This window comes from Ptiloglossa arizonensis, chromosome 4, assembly GCF_051014685.1.
Source record: "Ptiloglossa arizonensis isolate GNS036 chromosome 4, iyPtiAriz1_principal, whole genome shotgun sequence".
NCBI classification, from domain to species: Eukaryota; Metazoa; Arthropoda; class Insecta; order Hymenoptera; family Colletidae; genus Ptiloglossa; species Ptiloglossa arizonensis.
The window spans coordinates 5,694,868-5,714,326 of NC_135051.1; the positions used below are offsets into that span (position 1 = coordinate 5,694,868).

Here is a 19,459-nt window from a genome sequence, read left to right on the forward strand (position 1 = left end):
AAAGCATCGGACGTCTGAGATACCGTGCATCCGGTTTCGCTTGGATTTCGTGAGACAGAGGCTAGTGGAGGGAGACAGATAAACGAAACGATGCACAAATTGTCGATGCAAGCGTGTCGCTTCAAGTTTCGGACACGGTAATCTTCATTGCGCTAAGGAACATAAGCGCGATATACGCTAAGGATCAGGAAATATAAGGGGCGCTGTTATTATTTATTTAACACGACAATTTTTATTTTCCTCCGCTTCACGATTCAAGTTCGAACCCAAAACACCGATAACGATCAATATCAATCGCACGACAACTCTAAAAATTGTTCGCCGTAACGAAGATTTATTTAAAAATTTCGTTTTAAACCGAAAATTCAACGTGAAATTTTGTCTTCCAGTTACCAAGCGTTCCTCCACTCGGTAACAGGACGAATAGTTCGAAGAGAACTTTAAGATCGATTTCCCTATGAAAGATTGTTAAAGTTTCGGCTAATTGGAGCGCGCAGAGTTCTTCGTAGACGCGACACGCCTATTTATTCACGATTGGCTGGGACTTCGACAATCTTTCGCGAGAAAATCGATTGTTCCCGATATACGATTTCTTCTGAAATTTTCATCCACTTACGGATAGAAAATTTCACCGTGATTTTTACGATCTGGGTTGAGTCTGGGTAGAATTGAAATCACGATAAATATTTTGTGCACACTTTGTAAAAACTTGACTATATTCGAATACTTTTTCCACCGTATCTTCAGTTCTAACGCGCGCAAAAAATATTCCAAAGACAAAAGAATAAAATTGTAATTTTATCAAGAGTAAAAAATAAACGAAGGTAACCCTGAATACTTGAGAAAAATATATCGACGTCTTCAAGTAAAATCGTTAATGACAAAAATAATCGAATCCAATCACCGACACCAGGAATGTAACGAAGTTGATCGAATAATGTGGTTCACCCTGTATAAATGCAACACGGAGGGTAAAGTCGGCATAACCTATATTCATGTATCGTTTCCGTCCCGTTTCGTGTTCTAGATTTATTTACCCTTTAAAGTATCAACACGTAATTAAGAATCACCCTAAACGCGTAGAGACGTCACGCGAAGCCAAATGACTACTTCCAACGCGACGCACAAACCCTCCCTTCCGCTCTGAAGAGCAGTTGTCGACGACGCGACCTCCTGCAACGCTCTTTACGGACTCGTTCTTAAAGCGAACGAACGAAGAATGTTCTCCAGGAACGTGGAGCCATCGAGAGCCTGCCAGTCCAGGCTACACGCTCTTCGAAACCTGCTCTTCAAACGGAGCACGCTCCTAAACTATTCAACCATGACACTGGTGAGGTGAGGCGAGGTTGCGTCACCGCGCACGATCGCATACTCGGGCACAAATATGCGTTCAACGACGGTGGAAAATTTCGTAACGATATTTGAAATAATTTCCAGAATTCCAAAAATCCCCTCGCACTTTTCCGTCTCGAGACCAGAACCCCTTAAGGGTACGTTTGTTCTACTTTGTGAGATTCAAAAAATCAATCTCTCCACTTAACCTTTAAACACGTTTGGTTGGGTCAGGTAAAACTGCACCATTTCAAAAACACCTAGGATAACGTTATCAATTTCTTGAATTTTGCTATCCCTTTATCACACTTCCAAGACTCGAATTTCTTTGGAAAAGTACGATCGTTGGATATTACCAAACTACCCCTTTAATCCTAGTAGATCGCGTCCTCGTATATATATTTTTCCACAATTAAGGCTATTATATCGGATGCAACTGGATGCACATGTATTCCCTTAAGCCAACCATTGTATCATAAAGTTAGAAATACCAGTGCCACACATTCAGGACATTTTTGGCCCAAAGCCTTTCAGTATATAGAACGCTTTAACACGCTGAGTGCCGCGCCAATGTCACACGACTTTCCATTCAGGTCGCGTGGACCAGCAATGGTCTACGTTATTGCATTTGTTATATACAAACTGTACCATGTAACTCGACCAACTCAATGTTTTTCGTAATCAATGAACGAATCAATCTTTGGTTCTGAACAGTGTTCTTTCTATAGGGAATCCGTTTTCCTCGTGGACAGAATGTCAGTGTACAGCTGGATCCTTTCCTTCTAAACCTTCTATCAGATTGAAACTCGTCTCTCCAGAAAAGAGTCGACACAATCGAATGATCGAATGGTCATTCGGTTATTCCTCTCCTGTTTGGCACTTAGATCTTTGGTTACTTTTCAATCGGTTCTCCGTAATGGGATATTTTCCTCCTGAACACCTTATCATTTGTTAATTCCTTCCGTATCGGCTTTCCAGGTCCAAGTACCTAGATACCTGTCCATCGGGCTTCCTACAATTGAACATTTCCTTCTCAAGCATCTCGTCTATCGTCAGGGCGGCATTCGTCTCGTAATAAGAGAAACGGTCGACAATCGAATGTTCGCGAAAATTTCAATGATGGAAAATCGAGTAATCGTTTGTTTATTCCACCCCCTGTTGGCCAGCGAGGTCCCGGGTTACTTTCCCGTCGGACGTCGGTATAATCGGACACCCCGCATCGGTCGAGACGTTGGAGGACGGAGACGAGCTGTGATCTCGATCGACGCGGCGCAAGTGCGGGGACGGAAGGGGGTGAAACGGGTGGCGGGTGTCTCTCATCGCGCAGCTGCAGCTGCGGTGGTCGACCGGCTAACGGAAGGAAGGCGTCAGTGAACGGGGGAGCACAGGACCGAGAACGCTGTTCCCACGACAGTCGTACACTCCCCGTTGTCGCGTTCCTGCCGCGTGCGCGGGTGGATCGTCGTCGTCGTCGGGCTGGTTCGCACTGTACCTCTCGGCGGTGGATTAGTAGAAGATTTTCCACTGAAAAGGAAAAGAAAATAGTACAAAAAATAAACAGTTTTCGCGAGAGACGTGGGTTCCGAAACCCCCCTCGAAGGTGGTTCTGGGTCAGGTGTCCAGGTGGGGCCCGACCGAGTAGCTCGCGGAGAGTCATCGACGCGATATAAGGCGGCCGTCGGAGGCGTCTAGAGCGAGAGGGCGTGCAGGAGGAGGGGGGGAGGAGGGCAGGCGACGGGGAAGGATGTCGATGCGCCGCCGGTGGTCGGTTTCGGGGGTTGACTCGCGCCGCGGGGGCGATGAGCGCACTTCCCTCCGCCCTGAGACTGACCTGCTGCCGTTCCTGGCTCCTGACGATCTGCCTCGTTCTCTGGCTGGTCACGAGCTGCAGCTGCGGCACGCGGCAGGATCACCTGACCCGCGGGCTACTGGCAGGTGATGACGTGCGCGCTTCCAGCTACAACAACGACGACGACGACATCGATGCCTACGACGACGACGAGGACTACCTCGAGGAGAACATCACTGCGGGTGAGTGTGTTTTCCCTGGCACGAAGGGAACTGGGGGATGGGTTGCGTCGTCTAACGGGGAACCAAAGACCCCCCTTTTCGAAACAAGGATAAAACCGAGGGGACCATCGATTGGGGATAGGGGAGAGAGAGGGGGGAGTCGACACCCTGAACGAGGATGGCGTCCGGACACGGTGGTAACGATTTTGGGAGGGTGTAGCTCGTTGGAGGATCTGTTTCTCGTGATCTTTTCTCGTCTCTGCTTCGAAAACGAACAGTTTCGAAGAGACAAACGACGAGGATCAGTCTCCGCGAGCGAGTCTGCGATTAGAATCGAGCCAGAATCTCCGTCGTCTCGGACTATGGGGATTTTTTGGGAAATTGTCTCCGCGGATCGAACAACCAACCACCGGGATACAAGCCCGACGTAGACCCTCGAGAATCGAGGACACGGGCTCGCGAATCGGCGTCCTTGTCTTGTTGCAGCCCGGCCCGTGTTTCGCGGCCGTTCAGGCCGGGGTTTTGCCTACTCAATCGATACACGCCCTTTATAGGAGTCACGTTATCGTATTTTCTCGCGGAAACAAGGACAATCGAACCAAATCCCCGTGTCTACGAGACACAATCGCCCCCGTTGATCGCGCTTGCTCGATACCAGCAAACACTCGGAAACCCTTCAGCCGGATGGTAAACACTTGGTGTTGTTACATCCGAGGTGCTCCTCCTCGGATAGCTTTCGTTCGAATTTCCTGTTTCACGAGGGAGAATCAGTCCTCCCAAACAAGAGAGAATCAGTCCTCCTGATTCTAGTGGCCTACTGGAAAATATGCAGAAACAAGGAGGGGGGTAATATTCTAACCCCTCCACCATTCTGGAGAGCTTCTTCGAAACTCTGCCACGCATCGTGGCCGCAATTATGGAAATTCGTGACGAGGAAACTGGGTCTGACGGAGCGAAGGAAAACAAATATTACGGCGCGTCGGTTTGCCGCGCGTGCGCGAGCCACAACGGCAGAGTGAGACTCCCGTCCTTCTTGATTTTCGCGCCAACCACGCTGCCGGTATTGATTTTAATGGATGCTGCAAGCTCTCTCCGCGTGTGGGAGTTGTGCACACCGCCTGCAGCTGCGTGAGAGAGATTCCTTTGAATCTCTCTCATCTGTCTCTCCCCCTCGTCCCGTTCTCGTTCCTACGAGAGCGAGAAAAAGGTTAACGAAAAGAGAGAGAACCAACCCCCCGCCCCTTTCACCGTTTCTCTACCAGTCGGTGGTTCGCCCCCCTATTTTCGTACCCGAGCCAATTCAATCATGTCCCACTCGGGGGGCTGTGCTCGGTAACCGATGAGGAATACCGGGCTAAACCGTGTATACTCCTCGACCCTCTCCATCCTCGAATCGCACCCTCTTCGACGCAATGAAAATCGTCGATGCCCGTTTTGTCCGGGATTCCAAGCGGATTTTTTTTTTTCTTCTTCTTCTCCGGGAATTGGAGTAACGGTGAACTCTCGATGCGCGGATTCTTATTGGTCGTGTCTCGCGAGGGTCAGTGGAGAAATAATAACAGCCGTGTTATCGGTGTCGATTCCACTTGTCGCTGCATCGCGTTGGCGTGGGAGGGAGGAGGGGGCGTTCTCACATTTTAATAGTCACTTTATTCACAACGACACCCGTAAACCGGGAGTTCTTGGAGGGCCGTATACTCGGTGGTAGAAATATAATGAGGTCGTGAGGAGCCGAGAACTGTAGCACACTCGAGTACTGTCGGGAGTCAAAATCTCGGGAACGGACTGTGTATACTATTCAAGAACTGTACACGTCGCGTTAAAGACCAGAATCGAGAGGCCACCGGAGTAATGTATTCAACAATTTAGCATACTTCGAAGGTGTCTGTATGGGATCGGCGGGATGTACTCGGTTGTAAGTCTTGCATACCCGAGCTCGATCACCGTTTGTCTCGGGATGAAATATTAACGTAAAAATTGCTCGATGATCGATGAAACGAACACGTTTCGAACGAAAATGTAGCAGACTCGAGACCGACGTAAGAGACAAAACTCGAAATGAGAGCGTTTTAAATTCATTTGGACACTCACTCCCAAATATAATAATGGGCAGTATTTATCATTCATTGGTCTTGATACGTGGAGCAGGAAATAAATACAAAAGAACGAACGAAAGTGCAGCTAGAATGTCCCCAGAACCTAACCTCGACCACGACGATACCCCTGAACATCGCTGCATCTTGTGGATAAGTGGAGAAACGAAGGTCTGTCCATGGAAAAAGGCTTCCCCTAGGTCCTCCAAATGCCAACGAAACCTAGTTTCGCAGAAATGGTGGAAAATCGTTGCACAAACTCGGCATTCGTTCGACGCAGTAAGCTCGAGACCAGCCCGATTCATCCGCAGGTTAAGGGATCGATCGACCCGACTGAGAGAGCTCTGGCTTAATAACAGAAACCTAATTCCCGGTGAAAAGTTGTATCGCTCCCTATCGGCTGGAATTTTCGAAGAAGGCTTAATTAGGAAACGACCGAGAACGAAGCGAATATCGCGGATATGCTTCTGAACGCTGGCCAACGAAGTTAATGGCTGTTACCGCGTCTTCTTAACGACGAGGTAGGAGGAAGAGGACTCTGCCGCTACGAAACATTTAATAACGACGTAATACTGTAATTAAGGTGAAATCGATAATCGTCTGGCACGCTGCCCGACCCTGGTAGCTCTTGACCAAATGATGCAATTAGCTCGTGGTGAACTTAGCGCGTTAATTTCAACAAAACAAGCTGTATCGTATCGCTGGCGGGCCAATGGCAATCGCGTCTGAAGTATGAAACGAAAGACGAAATTGATGCAGAAGGCGGTCCACAAAAGAAGCACGGTCGACATCAAATGTCTTTTGATGCGAAAGTGGCCTGGATAGTGTACGTAACAATGGTTCGTCGCTTCGTTAATCGTTGCAGCCTCTGTGTGTGTGTGTGTTTGTGTCTGTGTGTGTGAATCGTTCAGAATGGCTCGACAAACAGACACTCATGACAACGGGGCTGTAACGTCAAAAGGGAGCACAAAGACGCGTATCGGAGCAGCGAGTGGTAGTTGAAAGGGACTGGCGACGCTCTTCATCGAGCGACGAAATGATAATTGAAGAAAACTGTGAAAGGAAGTTTATGAGCTCGCGGTGTGGGAGCCTCTTCTCGAACGGAAGCTCTGTTATTGGAAGGGAATTTTCGGATATCAGTGCTCGAGGATGATTCTCTATTTTGGGGACTTTGACGGCAGTAACGTCGAAAAATGTTTAATGGAACTGGACAGAAAAACAGGAACGAAAAAATAACGATTGAAAGCATAGAAAACTCTTGGAAAATTTGTAAAAATAGCAAATTTTACGACACTTGCTCACAGTGGACCATTGGATCGTGTTTTGTGTCTTTGTTATAAATAATCACGATCAGAATTGAGTTTCATCACTGAAGGGACAGAATGGAGAAAATATCCATCGATATTATTATTATTATATGATCGAATTTGTTCCATATCGTATACTTTTCCTTCACTGTGTAGTATTTTCCTGACTATTGTTGTTGTTTTCAACCTGTTCCTACTGTTCTCAGTTTTGTCGTCTTGTAGTTGCATTGCATGACGGTTTTGTTCATTTTTTGGGTCCATGCCATGCGTTGCAGTGGTAGACCAGCTTTAGTGGTTGACTGATGTTTCGTCAAAACAAGATCAGCTGGATTCGGTATCTAGGTTTTTCTTATTATGATACAACTTTCAGTTGTTCCAGTGTGCCATTAAAGAGCAAAGGGAATCTCCCGAAGTGTCCCTAGCATTCGGTTTAGAAAGTTCAACAATTTGTACGTTTCGGTGCATATTATAATAATTTAATTGTGGGTGTAAAGCAATCTTGAAAGAAATAAGATTACTCGTGAGTTTGTGGATGAATTGTCAAAATCATTTCGACCACATTCTATTAATGAATTTCTTGTGGAAAATTATGACGTTCATCAATCCTATAAAACACGAAGCTTAAGAATTTCTGTCGAACACTCTTGAGTAGCTTGGTAGAATTTCGTTGAAGAGAACTCGGAACCTTTGAGATTCAAAGCACGAAAGTACTGACGAGGCGTATAGAATTTCGAAGACAAGGAGGCCATTTAACATCGACCCCTAGTGTCGAGAAATATCACCAAGATATACTATTTTCTAGAATTTAACGTTTCGAGAAAGACTTTAAAATTGAATAATGATAAATGCAAAATATTTTGCGATACACACACAGATCTCTCGAAAAAGTGATACATTTGATCGAGTCCTGGTAGTGTTTTATTATATTTTCGGTAATTTCGGTAAGCGCACTGAAAGGTTAAACTAGAACGTCGTGGCGCAATAATTAGAATACTCGACGCGAAATGATATCTATTTTTCCTAGTATTTGGCGCGCGGTCGTCGCAAAAGGGTTTGGCGCTCTCGAAATCACCCATTGTTCGCCGAATGATTAACGCTATGCCTGGTTCGTTTCCCAAAGAAAGCGTTATTATTGACTCGGGATGTACGAGCGGGCTATTTAAGGAACACCGTTGCATATTTCATCCGCTATCAAGAAGCGTCGTATATAATCCAAGCAAGCTATCGATTTATCCTCTTTTCAGCGAAGGGGCAGTACCTGGGCTCGCCGTGCGATGTCTCGTGCAATCCGGAACTGCAGCACGTGTTCTGCGATGCAGTCACCGGTCACTGCGAGTGCGAGAAATTCTATCCAGTTCGTCTTGGGCCTAGCAAAGGATGTGCCAAACGTATGTAACACGGTTTCACTGCGATCGTTCAAGTAGGTCGTTCCGATATCAAAAACTCCATGGTAACGCGAACAGTGAAACGGGAAAATAAACGTCGAAAGAGAGAAAAGGGAAGAGAAAGAGAGAGAAGGAGAAAGAGAGCGTGTTTGTGTGTGCGTGTATGTTCTCTATCACCTTTAAAACAATTGTTTCACGCGTCGTGAAAGGACGTTTTATGTTTCCCTCCGCAGAGTCGATTCGAAAACGTGCTCGCGAATTGATTCGTTCGCGCGTTTATCGAAACACTTGTCACCGCGTTAATCCAAATATCAGCACTGGAACGAATCCAGCTGCTTCTTCTATTTCAACGCGGAAAACAATTCTATCACGTATTTCGCATGCAAATCCACCTTTCACATATGTTTTCTACAGGGTGTTTATAAAATATAGGCGACTCGAAAACATCGGTTACAATCTTGATAAACCTGTAAATGGAAATTTATCGTCCCGTGGATATTTTTCGAATAATGCAATAGATGAGAATGTTGCAGAATATTTGATCCTACGTAATGTAATTTTAGATTTTTCTTAACTCCGATGTTTAACTTCTTCTTAATCTTGTATTATATTTATCAAATAACTTTCCATAATTATTGCATGGATAAATTTACATAATTATGAGTATAATTGAAGAGGAAAAGAAAATTAAATTCGAATATTTTAGTCCACACCGAATCACCATCGTTCGATAATTTATAAACACCCTAAATAAACAAACAGAAGGTCGTTTTTTCTGGTGAACACGTCTTTAGTAGGGAGGAGACGGGTTGTAAATTTTCGACCCTTGATCGGTAAAGTGCATTTTTGTTTAAAAATCTACAAGCCTCGACTCTGTTGAATGATCTGTCTATCGAGTTTTGAAAGAACAGAGCTATCGAAACTCAAAAGTACATCCCGAAGAATAAAGTCTAAGGTTCCACGTTACCAGTTGAGGGTTGAAACACCGGGTAAGATCAACAAGATGCAGCTACGGTGCCCCATTGAATTAAACGACCAACCGATTTTCCAGCCAAAAGACTCGGGGAGCAATGCTTCTATCGCGCGACTTGCACTTTTGCGGATCAGCATGCAACCTGCACCCAGGTGCAGCACAATGCTGTGTGCGACTGCGAGGAGGGATATCATAAGGTTGCCCTGTCCAGGCCTAACAAGAAGGTGTTCTGCGCCGAAGGTACCCCGTGCCAACTTATTGTCAAACCGAATGATGCATTTCCAATGTTCCAACGATATCTAAACTGCATGCCCGTGAGAACGTTTTACGGCTTTACGGCCATTACTAGCTTGATCCGTGTAGAACTATGTCCAGATAAACTGACGAAGGAGGATGGGATCGAGTATAAGTAGCTTCTACGAATACATTGATAAGGAAAGAAAAATGGAGACTTTTTCCCTGCAGGTGCAAAGATCCTGCAAAGCTCGACTTTATACTTTCTTATAAAGAATTTCCAGGTGTAAAATTGATCTTCGCGTCTCCATCTATAAAAATATTAATAATGTAGCAAATGTAGCCCCAGTCGAAACAATACGACTTTCATTTTCAAACGTCTTTCCTTTCGAAATAAATGACGTAAATCAAAATAGTAGTATTGGGTCGAGACGCACTGTATAATCGCCTTTTGAAATCGTTTGAATCGTCGTGCGAGACGCTCTTTCGCGTCGCCGCGACTCTAGTAGATAATTAGGTGACCTGGATTCGGCTGGAACACCCTGTGTATTGAACTTTATCCCATCCGTGCCGATGGCGTACGGTAGCGGTCTCTGGCGAGCTTTCATTCTCTTGTAAAGTGGTTATAGATCGGAGCCTTGCAAATTGCAATCTGTTGGCAGATCTGGTGCTGATAACTACGGATATCCCGACCCTGCTCTGCATAGCATCGGGAATAGCGATATTCACGGCGATGATATGCTTCGTGCTCAAGTTATTCAGCCGTGCGAGATACTCAAGGCCGCGGCACTATGCCAACGCGAATCACGCGCCGCCCATGCTGTTCTCCAGCGACACGGGTGAGTACTTGTGCAACAGATCGACGGCCACCGCGTGGAAAATCGATTCCCACAACCAATTCGATGAGGCAATCGCGAACGAACCAGTTCGCCCGCTAACCTTGCCAGTGTCTGCGATCCCTGCACCAACTGTGACGAAATCGTTCTATATTACGTTGCACGACGTCCATCCTACCACGGTTTTCAAATCGATCGGCCCCAGTTATCGATCGAGAAACACCGTCAACCCCCCGAAGGTGTCTATTTTCGCTTCGTTTCTATTTCCTTGGGAAAAACATCGAGGGTAGCCTGCGAGAGAGCTAACAATTACTTGGGACGACGCTTGTTAAACCCTGGTGTTCCTCGCAAGAAAAATAGAACCTTGGTAGCTGAGGACAATACCGCCCTTTGCACCGGGCAAACAGGGCACTTGCCCCGTAATTGCTTCCACGATTCGTAAAAAATAAATTAATGGAATTGTACACGGCCAGGGCATCCAATTTTCATTAATTGTTACTTTTAGAGCTACTATATTGTTCTTGCAATAAGAATTGTAGGATAAATCATTTTAATTGCATCAATTGTATCCCACCTCAGTTTTCAAATCGATGAACTACAGTATCGATCGAGAAACACTGTCACCCTACCCCAAAGGTGTCTATTTTCGTTTCGTTCCTACTTCCTTGGGAAAAACATTGAGGGGAACCTTCGAGGGAACGAACGATTACTTGGGACGACCATTGCAATTAAAATAATAATTTTTATTGTATTAGGGACGGCACCGATTACAGGGAAACAAGGTTGAAAATTCTTGTAAATTTGAGATTCGTTCAGTGATCGACTCGATTGATAGATGGAGCCACAAGTATGTAGTATTCGTCAGAAGCTAGCTTTTGGTGGATCAACCGGTATCTCCGATTGTTACTAATTCAGGGAACAAGAAAGGTCAGTCCCAAGTTGAGGGAACCAATATAGTGTAATTTTTGCAGAGTCGCAGGGCTAACTCTATGATTACTACATTAATCTAGGGAGGAAGATCAGTCCCATGTTGGAAGGACTATGAACAGTGTTGCGTAATTTTTGTCCAGTCTCAGGTTAACTAAAACTCTGATTACCGTATTAATGTAGGGAACAGGAAAGATCGGTCATAAATTGAAAGGATGTTCGCATAATCATTTCCAACTGAAAACTCCTTCCACGACCGATCTTTCTTCGTCCCGTTTACATCTGTTACATTCACCTCCGTCTTCACCCGTTGCTAAGTGACCACAAGTACCACTTGTCAACGTGGTGCAACGAACGAGGTGGCAATCGTGCAATCGTCGAAGTTGCATTTATCGAGGTATCGTCGCTCTCGAGACGCCATTTTAATGAAGACACCTCCAAACAGGTATTCCACTGACGCTCCACGGTGGCCGACCATCCTCGCGTTCCAGTCAGAGAAGCAGCACCGGGGGACCGTTGACCTACGCGTTCACCAGGAGGCCTAGCAGCGGCGGTAGTCGCGGTCCGCTGGTACCGGCGTCGAGAGCAGGTGCGGCACGTGCCGCCGCCATCTTGCTTATATCGTGTCACCTGCAGGCGACCAAAGGCGGGAACAAGCATCGACGTACCCTTAGCGACGTTGCTGAGGGATCGTCCGACGGCCTCGGTTAGACGATCAACGATCTCTTTCTATCTCTTTCGTTGTCTGTCTTCTCTTCTCTCTGTCCGCATTCTTTCACACTTTGTACACCACCTCTGTCCGTTGAAACTCTTCCTTTTCTTCTTCTCGTTCGAATGATTCGTTCTTTGGCCGTGTCTCCCTTCTTTCTTCTTCCGTCATCCATTCGCCGTGAACCGGTCTGGCAAGATCTGACGCAGCTCGGAGGGTGTCGTTCGACAATCTGACGACTCGGAGGTGCTATTTTTTCGAAAGATTTTTAAAAAATTTGGTAAATTTTCTTTCAAAAGGATTCCATCCAGCGTCAGAGCACAGAAGACCGTTCACTGTCTACCCGTCCACTCCTTCCTCTCTCTCTCCTCTCTCTCTCTCTCTCTCTCTCTCTCTCTCTCTCTCTCTCTCTCTCTCTCTTCTCCTCTCTCTCTCTCTCTCTCTTCTCTCTCTCTCTCTCTCTCTCTCTCTCTCCTCTCTCTCTCTCTCTTCTCTCTTCTCTCTCTTCTCTCTCTCTTCCTCTCCTCTCTCTCTCTCTCTCTCTGATCTCTCTCTCTCTCCTCTCTCTCTCTCTCTCTCTCTCTCTCTCTCTCTCTCTCTCTCTCTCTCTCTCTCTCTCTCTCTCTCTCTCTCTCTCTCTCTCTCTCTCTCTCTCTCTCTCTCTCTCTCTCTCTCTCTCTCTCTCTCTCTCTCTCTCTCTCTCTCTCTCTCTCACTCTCTCTCTCTCTCTCTCTCTCTCTCTCTCTCTCTCTTCTCTCTCTCTCATCCCGTACCCTACTCAGAGTCGCCTGGCCCCTTCCTACACGGGCGACAACCGATGTTGACGAAGAAGAAGAAGATGGTGTGGTGGTGCTTCAAGTCGTACCATGCCGTTGTCGCTGTTGTGTCGTAGTTGTTGTTTATTGATACTTAGCGTCCCTCTCACCACCTTTATCCGACTGCGTTTCCCGGCTTTCTTCGTTCAGGAGATCGATCATCAATGTCCGACGAGCTGGAGGGAAACGCAGGACAACTCCGACTTACGTTCACGTTCCCAGACACGAAGAGGCCACCCTTCTTTCTCCGATGTTTAACCCAAAATTAGAACGTTGTCCCAATCTTCGATGCAACGATGCGTTTTCATCGACCGTGGACAATGGACCGCTCTAAGAGAGATCCACTTCCATGGTTGATCGACGAAACGAGAAAGAAAAAAAATGAAAACGAACATCTGCATCTCCCCACCGTGTCTCATACACTGGCTCCTCCCACACCTTAACCTCCGCCCATCACCAACCCCAAATAAAACCACGTACACATACGTGTGGCATTCGAGATGTGAACACAAAGCTACATTCACGTGAATATGATTATAATGTAATGTCCAGTAATAAAGCGCTGCACGAGTGTGTTACGAGATAGCAAGATGGCAGCGGCCGATTTCGTTGCTCGTTAACGAACGAACGTTCTCTGGTAAGACGTAGAGAGACACGAAATCTTTACGCACTAGCTAGCTCGCTGCACACGCACGCACACAACGTAACGGGTGTCGGATGATCGCATGCGAGGGCCCGGCTGCTTTCCAGATGACACTCCAATTTTAACGAACACGACCGTCTCACGACCACGAAAACGAGGTTAAATCTTCCAATTAAAGCTTGCCCGTAATGTTTCCGTCTTGCTATTTATTTCTTCTTCTTTTTCTTCTTCTCTCTTTTCATCTGCACTTGAACAAGCTTCGAGCTCCGACAACGAAACGACCAACGTGGGACACGCCCGCTTTTACATCCAACTTGGAGAACTTCCTTCGTGTTCTCGCTTCACTTGTTCTCAACGCGTGCGACGAACTTTGCAACACTCGATGCTTACGCGGGCAGAACGATCGGTTCTACCCCAGTTTCGCGCTTTTCAATGACCAGCCGCGGCGTTTTTTTCCTTTTTTGCCTCGCAAGCGTCCGTGTATCTCGGGCAACGAGTCACCTCCGTAACCGAGAATTGCGAAAAACGAACGAAAAGAGACTCAAATTCGAAAGAGATACACGGATTCTTCGGGTTGGATGCGCTTTGCTAGACGAGGATGAAAACTTCCGCCTACTTGTGCTTTACTTGCCTTTACCGGGACAACGTCGACTGGCAGCTCGAGGCTATCCCCACAACATGGCTACCCCGCTCTGTAGCTCGGGGTGGGGCGAAACACTAACTTAGTACTGAGAGTAGGAGTCGGTGGAGAAAACGTCCTTGAGCTCACGATCGACTTTGTCCCAGCTATAGCTATCTATATGCAACAGAATGCACACGTGCACTGTCACTCTTTCTCTGTCTGGCTGGATTCTCTGTCGCCTCTTTTGAATGCGCCGTTAATCGATAAAGACTCCTAACGAAGCGCCTCAATTAACGAACGCAAGAACAGCTCGCGAATACTTCTGGCAGACGACACACACATGTATAACTACTCTTCGACGGCCCTCGAGTTTGAAAAATTTCTGCTACTACGTTAGATGCTTACGGCCACCCAACCCACTCCCTGTTATGAGAACTGTTTATCGATTAGAGTGAAAAAAAAAAGAAAGAAACTCTTGTGGACAGACTACCCGCATTCGCTTGCGCGTGTGCTCGCCGAATAGAAGAAAAAAAAAGAAAAACGCTTGTCATACTATACGCGCCGTTCACGATACACCCAGCTCTCACTCTTGATCAACAATTATTCTTACACGACAACAAATTTTGCACGGTCGCTCGAGACTCCCCCGAGAACCGAACACACGGAGCTCTCCCTTTACTCCGTCTACTCGTACTTTTGCACCCTCACCCTCACCATTCCCCCCACCACCCTCTCGTATCTGGATATATACATCCCCCAGACCTCGCGACACCAGCTGCAATGTTTTAATCTCCGTACACGGCTCCTGAGAAACTTCACACCCCCCCGTCTCGAGAATTTTTTGTTCTTTGTTTCCACCACGTTCCCATTGGCTTCGAAAGAATTTCGTCAACGAGGCAAGAAGAGAGAGCTATCATCGAGCTTGCATTATCCTAATCGGCTAAAAGAGTACAGCGGGAGGGGGCGAACAATATCCAACGACCTGCCGTGTGATTACGTACGGCCCCCTTCTTCTTACGCCCCGCTCCCCGCCAATCAAACCCCTTAAGCTGATTAGCGACGATACGTCGTAGAAAAACAAGAGTCACGCTGATACATTTTTTAAATAGTCGAGCAGACCGCAAATTAGACCTACGTAATTCTGAACGATTTCGGCCTAGCAATTGAAACTCTTAGTGTAGCGAGAGAGAATAGGGACGTTCGTTCACGGACCGAGGACTCATCCTTAACCTTGTTTCCGATAGGTTCTCGTCGTCCTAGCTTAACCTCGGTTCACAGTTCGACATCCTCGGCGCGTAGTTACAGCGCGCGCCGCCTCGAGAAGGAGAGGAACGAGAAGGAGCAACGACAGGCCCTACAGGAACTGAGGTTGGCCAAGCAACGGGAACAACACCAGCAACAACAGCAACAACAGGTCGCGCCCACGCCTAGTCCCAGGACACCTCACTCTACGGACGAGCTGCTGCCCTCCGTGGAGGAAGGGAAAGAGGTCTTTTACAACGAGGTATCTTGCGAAAAGTATACAGGGTGTTTCTAGATAACCATCGCATGAAACAGTTGTGTGGTAGCTGATACAGAAGGAGACTTTGCCCATCGCCGTTGTTTTTCCAACGTGGATACTCCGACGGTATCGAGGAACGATTTTTTCTCATTTTTTCATCCCCCATCGTCTCGTTTAACCCCTTACCGCATGGCGTTGTTCCGTATGTGGCACGTGAAAATTTCTTTTTTTTACACGATGTGTTTCCCATTTACTTAAAAATGTAATACACGTAGACACGTAATGTAATTCGTTTCCGAAACGAAGTAAACGATCTGTAATCGTTTCAGGTAGAGTAACCGGGCGTTCTGTTTCTCCAGCATGATTTCACGACCCTTAAGGTTCGTACGATAAGAACACGAAGTAATTTCTCGAGAGGAAATATCATTCTGTAAGGGGTTAAGAAACGTATACACCGGGCTTACAACAATAACTCAGAACAGAATCATTGAAAACACACGAAAAACAAAATATGAAACATTAATTTAGAAAATTTCAGTATTAGAAAAATTATGAACAGCGTTTTCCTTGAACGGTGATTAAAATTGTTTAACTGGTTCAATGTTGAGAGTCTCGAGCTCGTAAAGAATTCGGTAAAAAACGTTTATCGAACAATTCTTTGTTATTTTTCAACTCAAAAAGGAACGTAACCTATTACTACTATATACAGTCACTGATTCAAATACGTGTCGAACACGTTTCGAACACATTTCACACCTATACAAGCATTTTGCATAAAATAAGAAAAATGAAAATTATTTCCTGTCTCGTAAAATCAATAGGTCGAGTACTACAAAATGGCACTCATATCTTGAGACAGCCAGTGCACCGTAGCGTCACACAGTGGTCTCAAAACGATCCAGAAAAACTGAGAAAAAAGAGCCACGCGTGCTAGAGCCCTCTTGCGAAACACCCTGAATAGGATAGTCGCGAGTTCATAAAAAAAAAGAAAAAAAAATGGCCCCTGAGCCGTCAGTACACCCACCTCGATCCTCGAGGCCGCTGATCGCAACGTTTATTACACGTCAGCAGGTGCCGACAACGTCGGACGCCATCGAGGAAACGCTGGTGAAAACAACGGCAGTGACCACGACCAATGTGAACGCGAGCAGATTCGGAGAGATGGGGCCGATCACGACCTCGACAACGTCCATCTTCGAGACGAACATCGCGCCTTGCGCCACTGGTGACATTTTTCAAGTGTAGTTAAGAACAAAAAGAACCCACCCGAGCCGAACGGAACCACGCTGATCCCGCGGGGGGGCCCGAGTCGTCAATGGGGAATCAGTGAAACCAAAAAAAAAGAAAAGAAAAAACCCAAAAAAAAAAAAGAAAGAAAATCATCCAGGAGGTCGAGGGAACCCAATGCACGCGACGCGAATTCTGAACGAAACAATGGCCACCCCCCGCTTGTATAAACAAGTTTTTGAACAGGAATCACGCGCCTAGGAACGGGATCAAGGGGATCATCGGGAACCAGAAGTTCACGCGTACTAGTCCTCGAGCAACTTCGTCACGGATGACGACTCCGGGGGGGGGACTCTCGAACGACAACTGTAGATACGAAGGGTACAAAAAAAAATGATGGAAAGATCGTTAAAGCTGAAATTTGTTCGAGCCACGCGCGAAGGCCTAGAAGAATTATTTATTCTAAAAGATATATTTTTAAATATCTAGGTACAGGCGGTACTTAGACGCGGTGCCAGCTTATCGGAAGATGTATGCGAGGTCGAACTGATTAGAGGGAAAGCATGTTCGGCTGTGAAATAACGTAACGTTTCGGGCAATCCTACGTGCCCCTTGACACGGTGCCTATGCGAAGATCGTGACTTACCAACCAATCGTATCAGTCGTCTAACTTCTAATTGCACGAATTTTCGTTATTGACCAAGACGATCACATGTACGTGTCTATCGCGCGCAACAAATATCGCGAAGAAGAACCCATCGAGATAGAACGAGATAAAACAATCACCGAGCAATGAATGGATCCCATTGGCGTAGACACAGACCCGGAATATTAACTCAACGGAATAATAAAATTCAACGGGATATATAAGTACCTTCGGTAATATAATCCCGATAAATTCTACACGATATTAAGCATTATCGAGGACAACTATTACAATTAATTAAGAGATTTTACTTCTATGCAATGTGATCGTTTGGCAACCAAATGTAGAGATTTCTGGTGCAATAATTTGGCAACTTACGATCTCTGCAGAGTAGAGCTGCACCTGAATAAGAAGGTTGCACGGGCCCGTGTGTTTAGGGGCACGAGAGATACTCGTCGACGTTCCTCGATTTGTAAAGTTGCACGACTCGATTCGAAATATTTTAAGCAACCCTTATTAATCTTCGATCACAAATTGTCGTGTTTCGATACAAACTTACATCAAAATCGGTTCGGCGATTTATCCAACTTTTACTGTACTATTTTTCATGTTCGATAAAAAATACGGTAAACTTCATTGTTGTAAAAGCATCGCGTCTTTTCTTTATCTTTTCTTTTTTTTTGTTACTGACAACACCCTCTAAATTGTTAGAAGTCTTCGATTCGTGCCACCCCATACGGTCGAGGAACGAGCAACGAGAATAGAACGTGCATTCGAAATCATTTTTTACGGCTTAAATTTTTTAAGCATTTACGAGATTATTGGTTAAACAGTGGGAGTTTTCTTTTTTTTTTTCAACGAAGATTCAGGAGCGTCGAGCGCAAACGATCGAACACAGAGGAGGTATCAAGCTTCAAACCGGTTTACACACTTGGATCGTTCGGTACGATAATACACTCCGTTTAACAATTTACTTAACATATCAGTGAAAATATCAATTGTTTGCTTTCCCGTATCAACGATTTCCTCGCGTCGAGCTGGGCTCTAATTATCGTGATATCGAACTTCGTAGTTCTTATTGTGTTAGACAAGTGCAACCCTCGTTCGACGTGCAAATTCTAGAATTTTTCAACGATCGAAGGATCGACCAGGAGTAGCGTTCGCAAAAAAGGACCGAGCGTCTACGTCGGGATTCAACACTGATTTCACGTTGTAAATTTCTACCACGATTTTTTGCAACAACATCCAACAGACGACTATTTGCTAAAAAATTTCACCACATATCAGCAACAAATCGAACAAACGATTGAAATGCAGAACAGATCGATCCAGACGCGACGGTAAAATATAATCGAACCAGGCGCGTTTTCGTTGGAGAACGCGCGACGTGAAAAAAATTTCTCTCAACGACTCCTCGATTGAACGTACCGGGTGATCCAAAAGTAGCGTGATCGTCCACAAGTTCCACGTCTCAGATCCGTGGAGAAAATTTCGGCGAGGATCCACGATCTCTCTGCTCCCGAGACACGATCGCGAGGAGAGCACAAGTGTTTTTAGAAAACACAACTTTTGAGCCACCCTGTACGTAGACATGTAACCATAAAAACGCGTATAGTGGCATTAAATAGAAACAAAGCTGCGGAATAATCCTAAGAAATGCGATAAATGTTCTGCGTCAAAATTAATCTAAACATTGATGGGACGTACTTGAAGAAAAAATGGAAAAAAAAATAATATTAATTAAAAAAACGCACCTATATCAATGTACATTCCGTCTCACGTGAAAATACCGACGCGTTCAAATCGTTTCGTTTGCTCGAACGGAATTTTGCTGCAATAGAAAAGCAACTGGCAGGGCATTCTCGAGTCGGTCGAGGCTAAATATACCTCTAATCTTAGCCACATACACACAAACAAACAAACAAACAAACAAACAAACAAACAAACAAACAGACAAACAAACACACGCACACACGCGCGCGCCTTCAAAAAAAAAATAAATAAATAAAAATAAAAAAATAACGAAAATAAAAATACCGAAACAGGTGCTTCAACGCGTCCGCGAGAGAAAACGACGGCGCGTCACCGACGTCGATGAAAATCGTGCAAAAAATGGACGCAAATTGAGTCGTAAGTCCCATCCACACCCTCTATTTCGAATTTATCACGAGCTTCAAAGGTAAAGAAAAAAAAAAGTGA

General features: G+C 45.7%; 1 protein-coding gene across 9 annotated transcripts; it reads left to right on the forward strand.

The window, feature by feature from the left end:
- Positions 1-82: 82 nt before the first annotated feature.
- On the forward strand, positions 83-19,027 carry LOC143145551 (uncharacterized). 9 transcript variants are annotated; one of them, XM_076309037.1, is made up of 8 exons: positions 83-3,363; positions 7,987-8,130; positions 9,179-9,340; positions 9,997-10,173; positions 11,543-11,803; positions 15,131-15,390; positions 15,717-15,767; positions 16,456-16,594. In XM_076309037.1, the coding sequence occupies exons 1-7, from the start codon at positions 3,132-3,134 to the stop codon at positions 15,723-15,725; spliced, it is 1,245 nt and encodes a 414-aa protein (XP_076165152.1). In that variant the 5' UTR covers positions 83-3,131; the 3' UTR covers positions 15,726-15,767; positions 16,456-16,594. The 9 variants fall into 9 exon arrangements, 7 of the variants coding, with proteins under 7 accessions (XP_076165152.1, XP_076165151.1, XP_076165145.1 ...); XM_076309036.1 differs by having other exon boundaries at positions 16,459-16,579; XR_012991725.1 differs by having other exon boundaries at positions 15,131-15,767.
- The last annotated feature ends 432 nt before the right edge of the window (positions 19,028-19,459 follow it).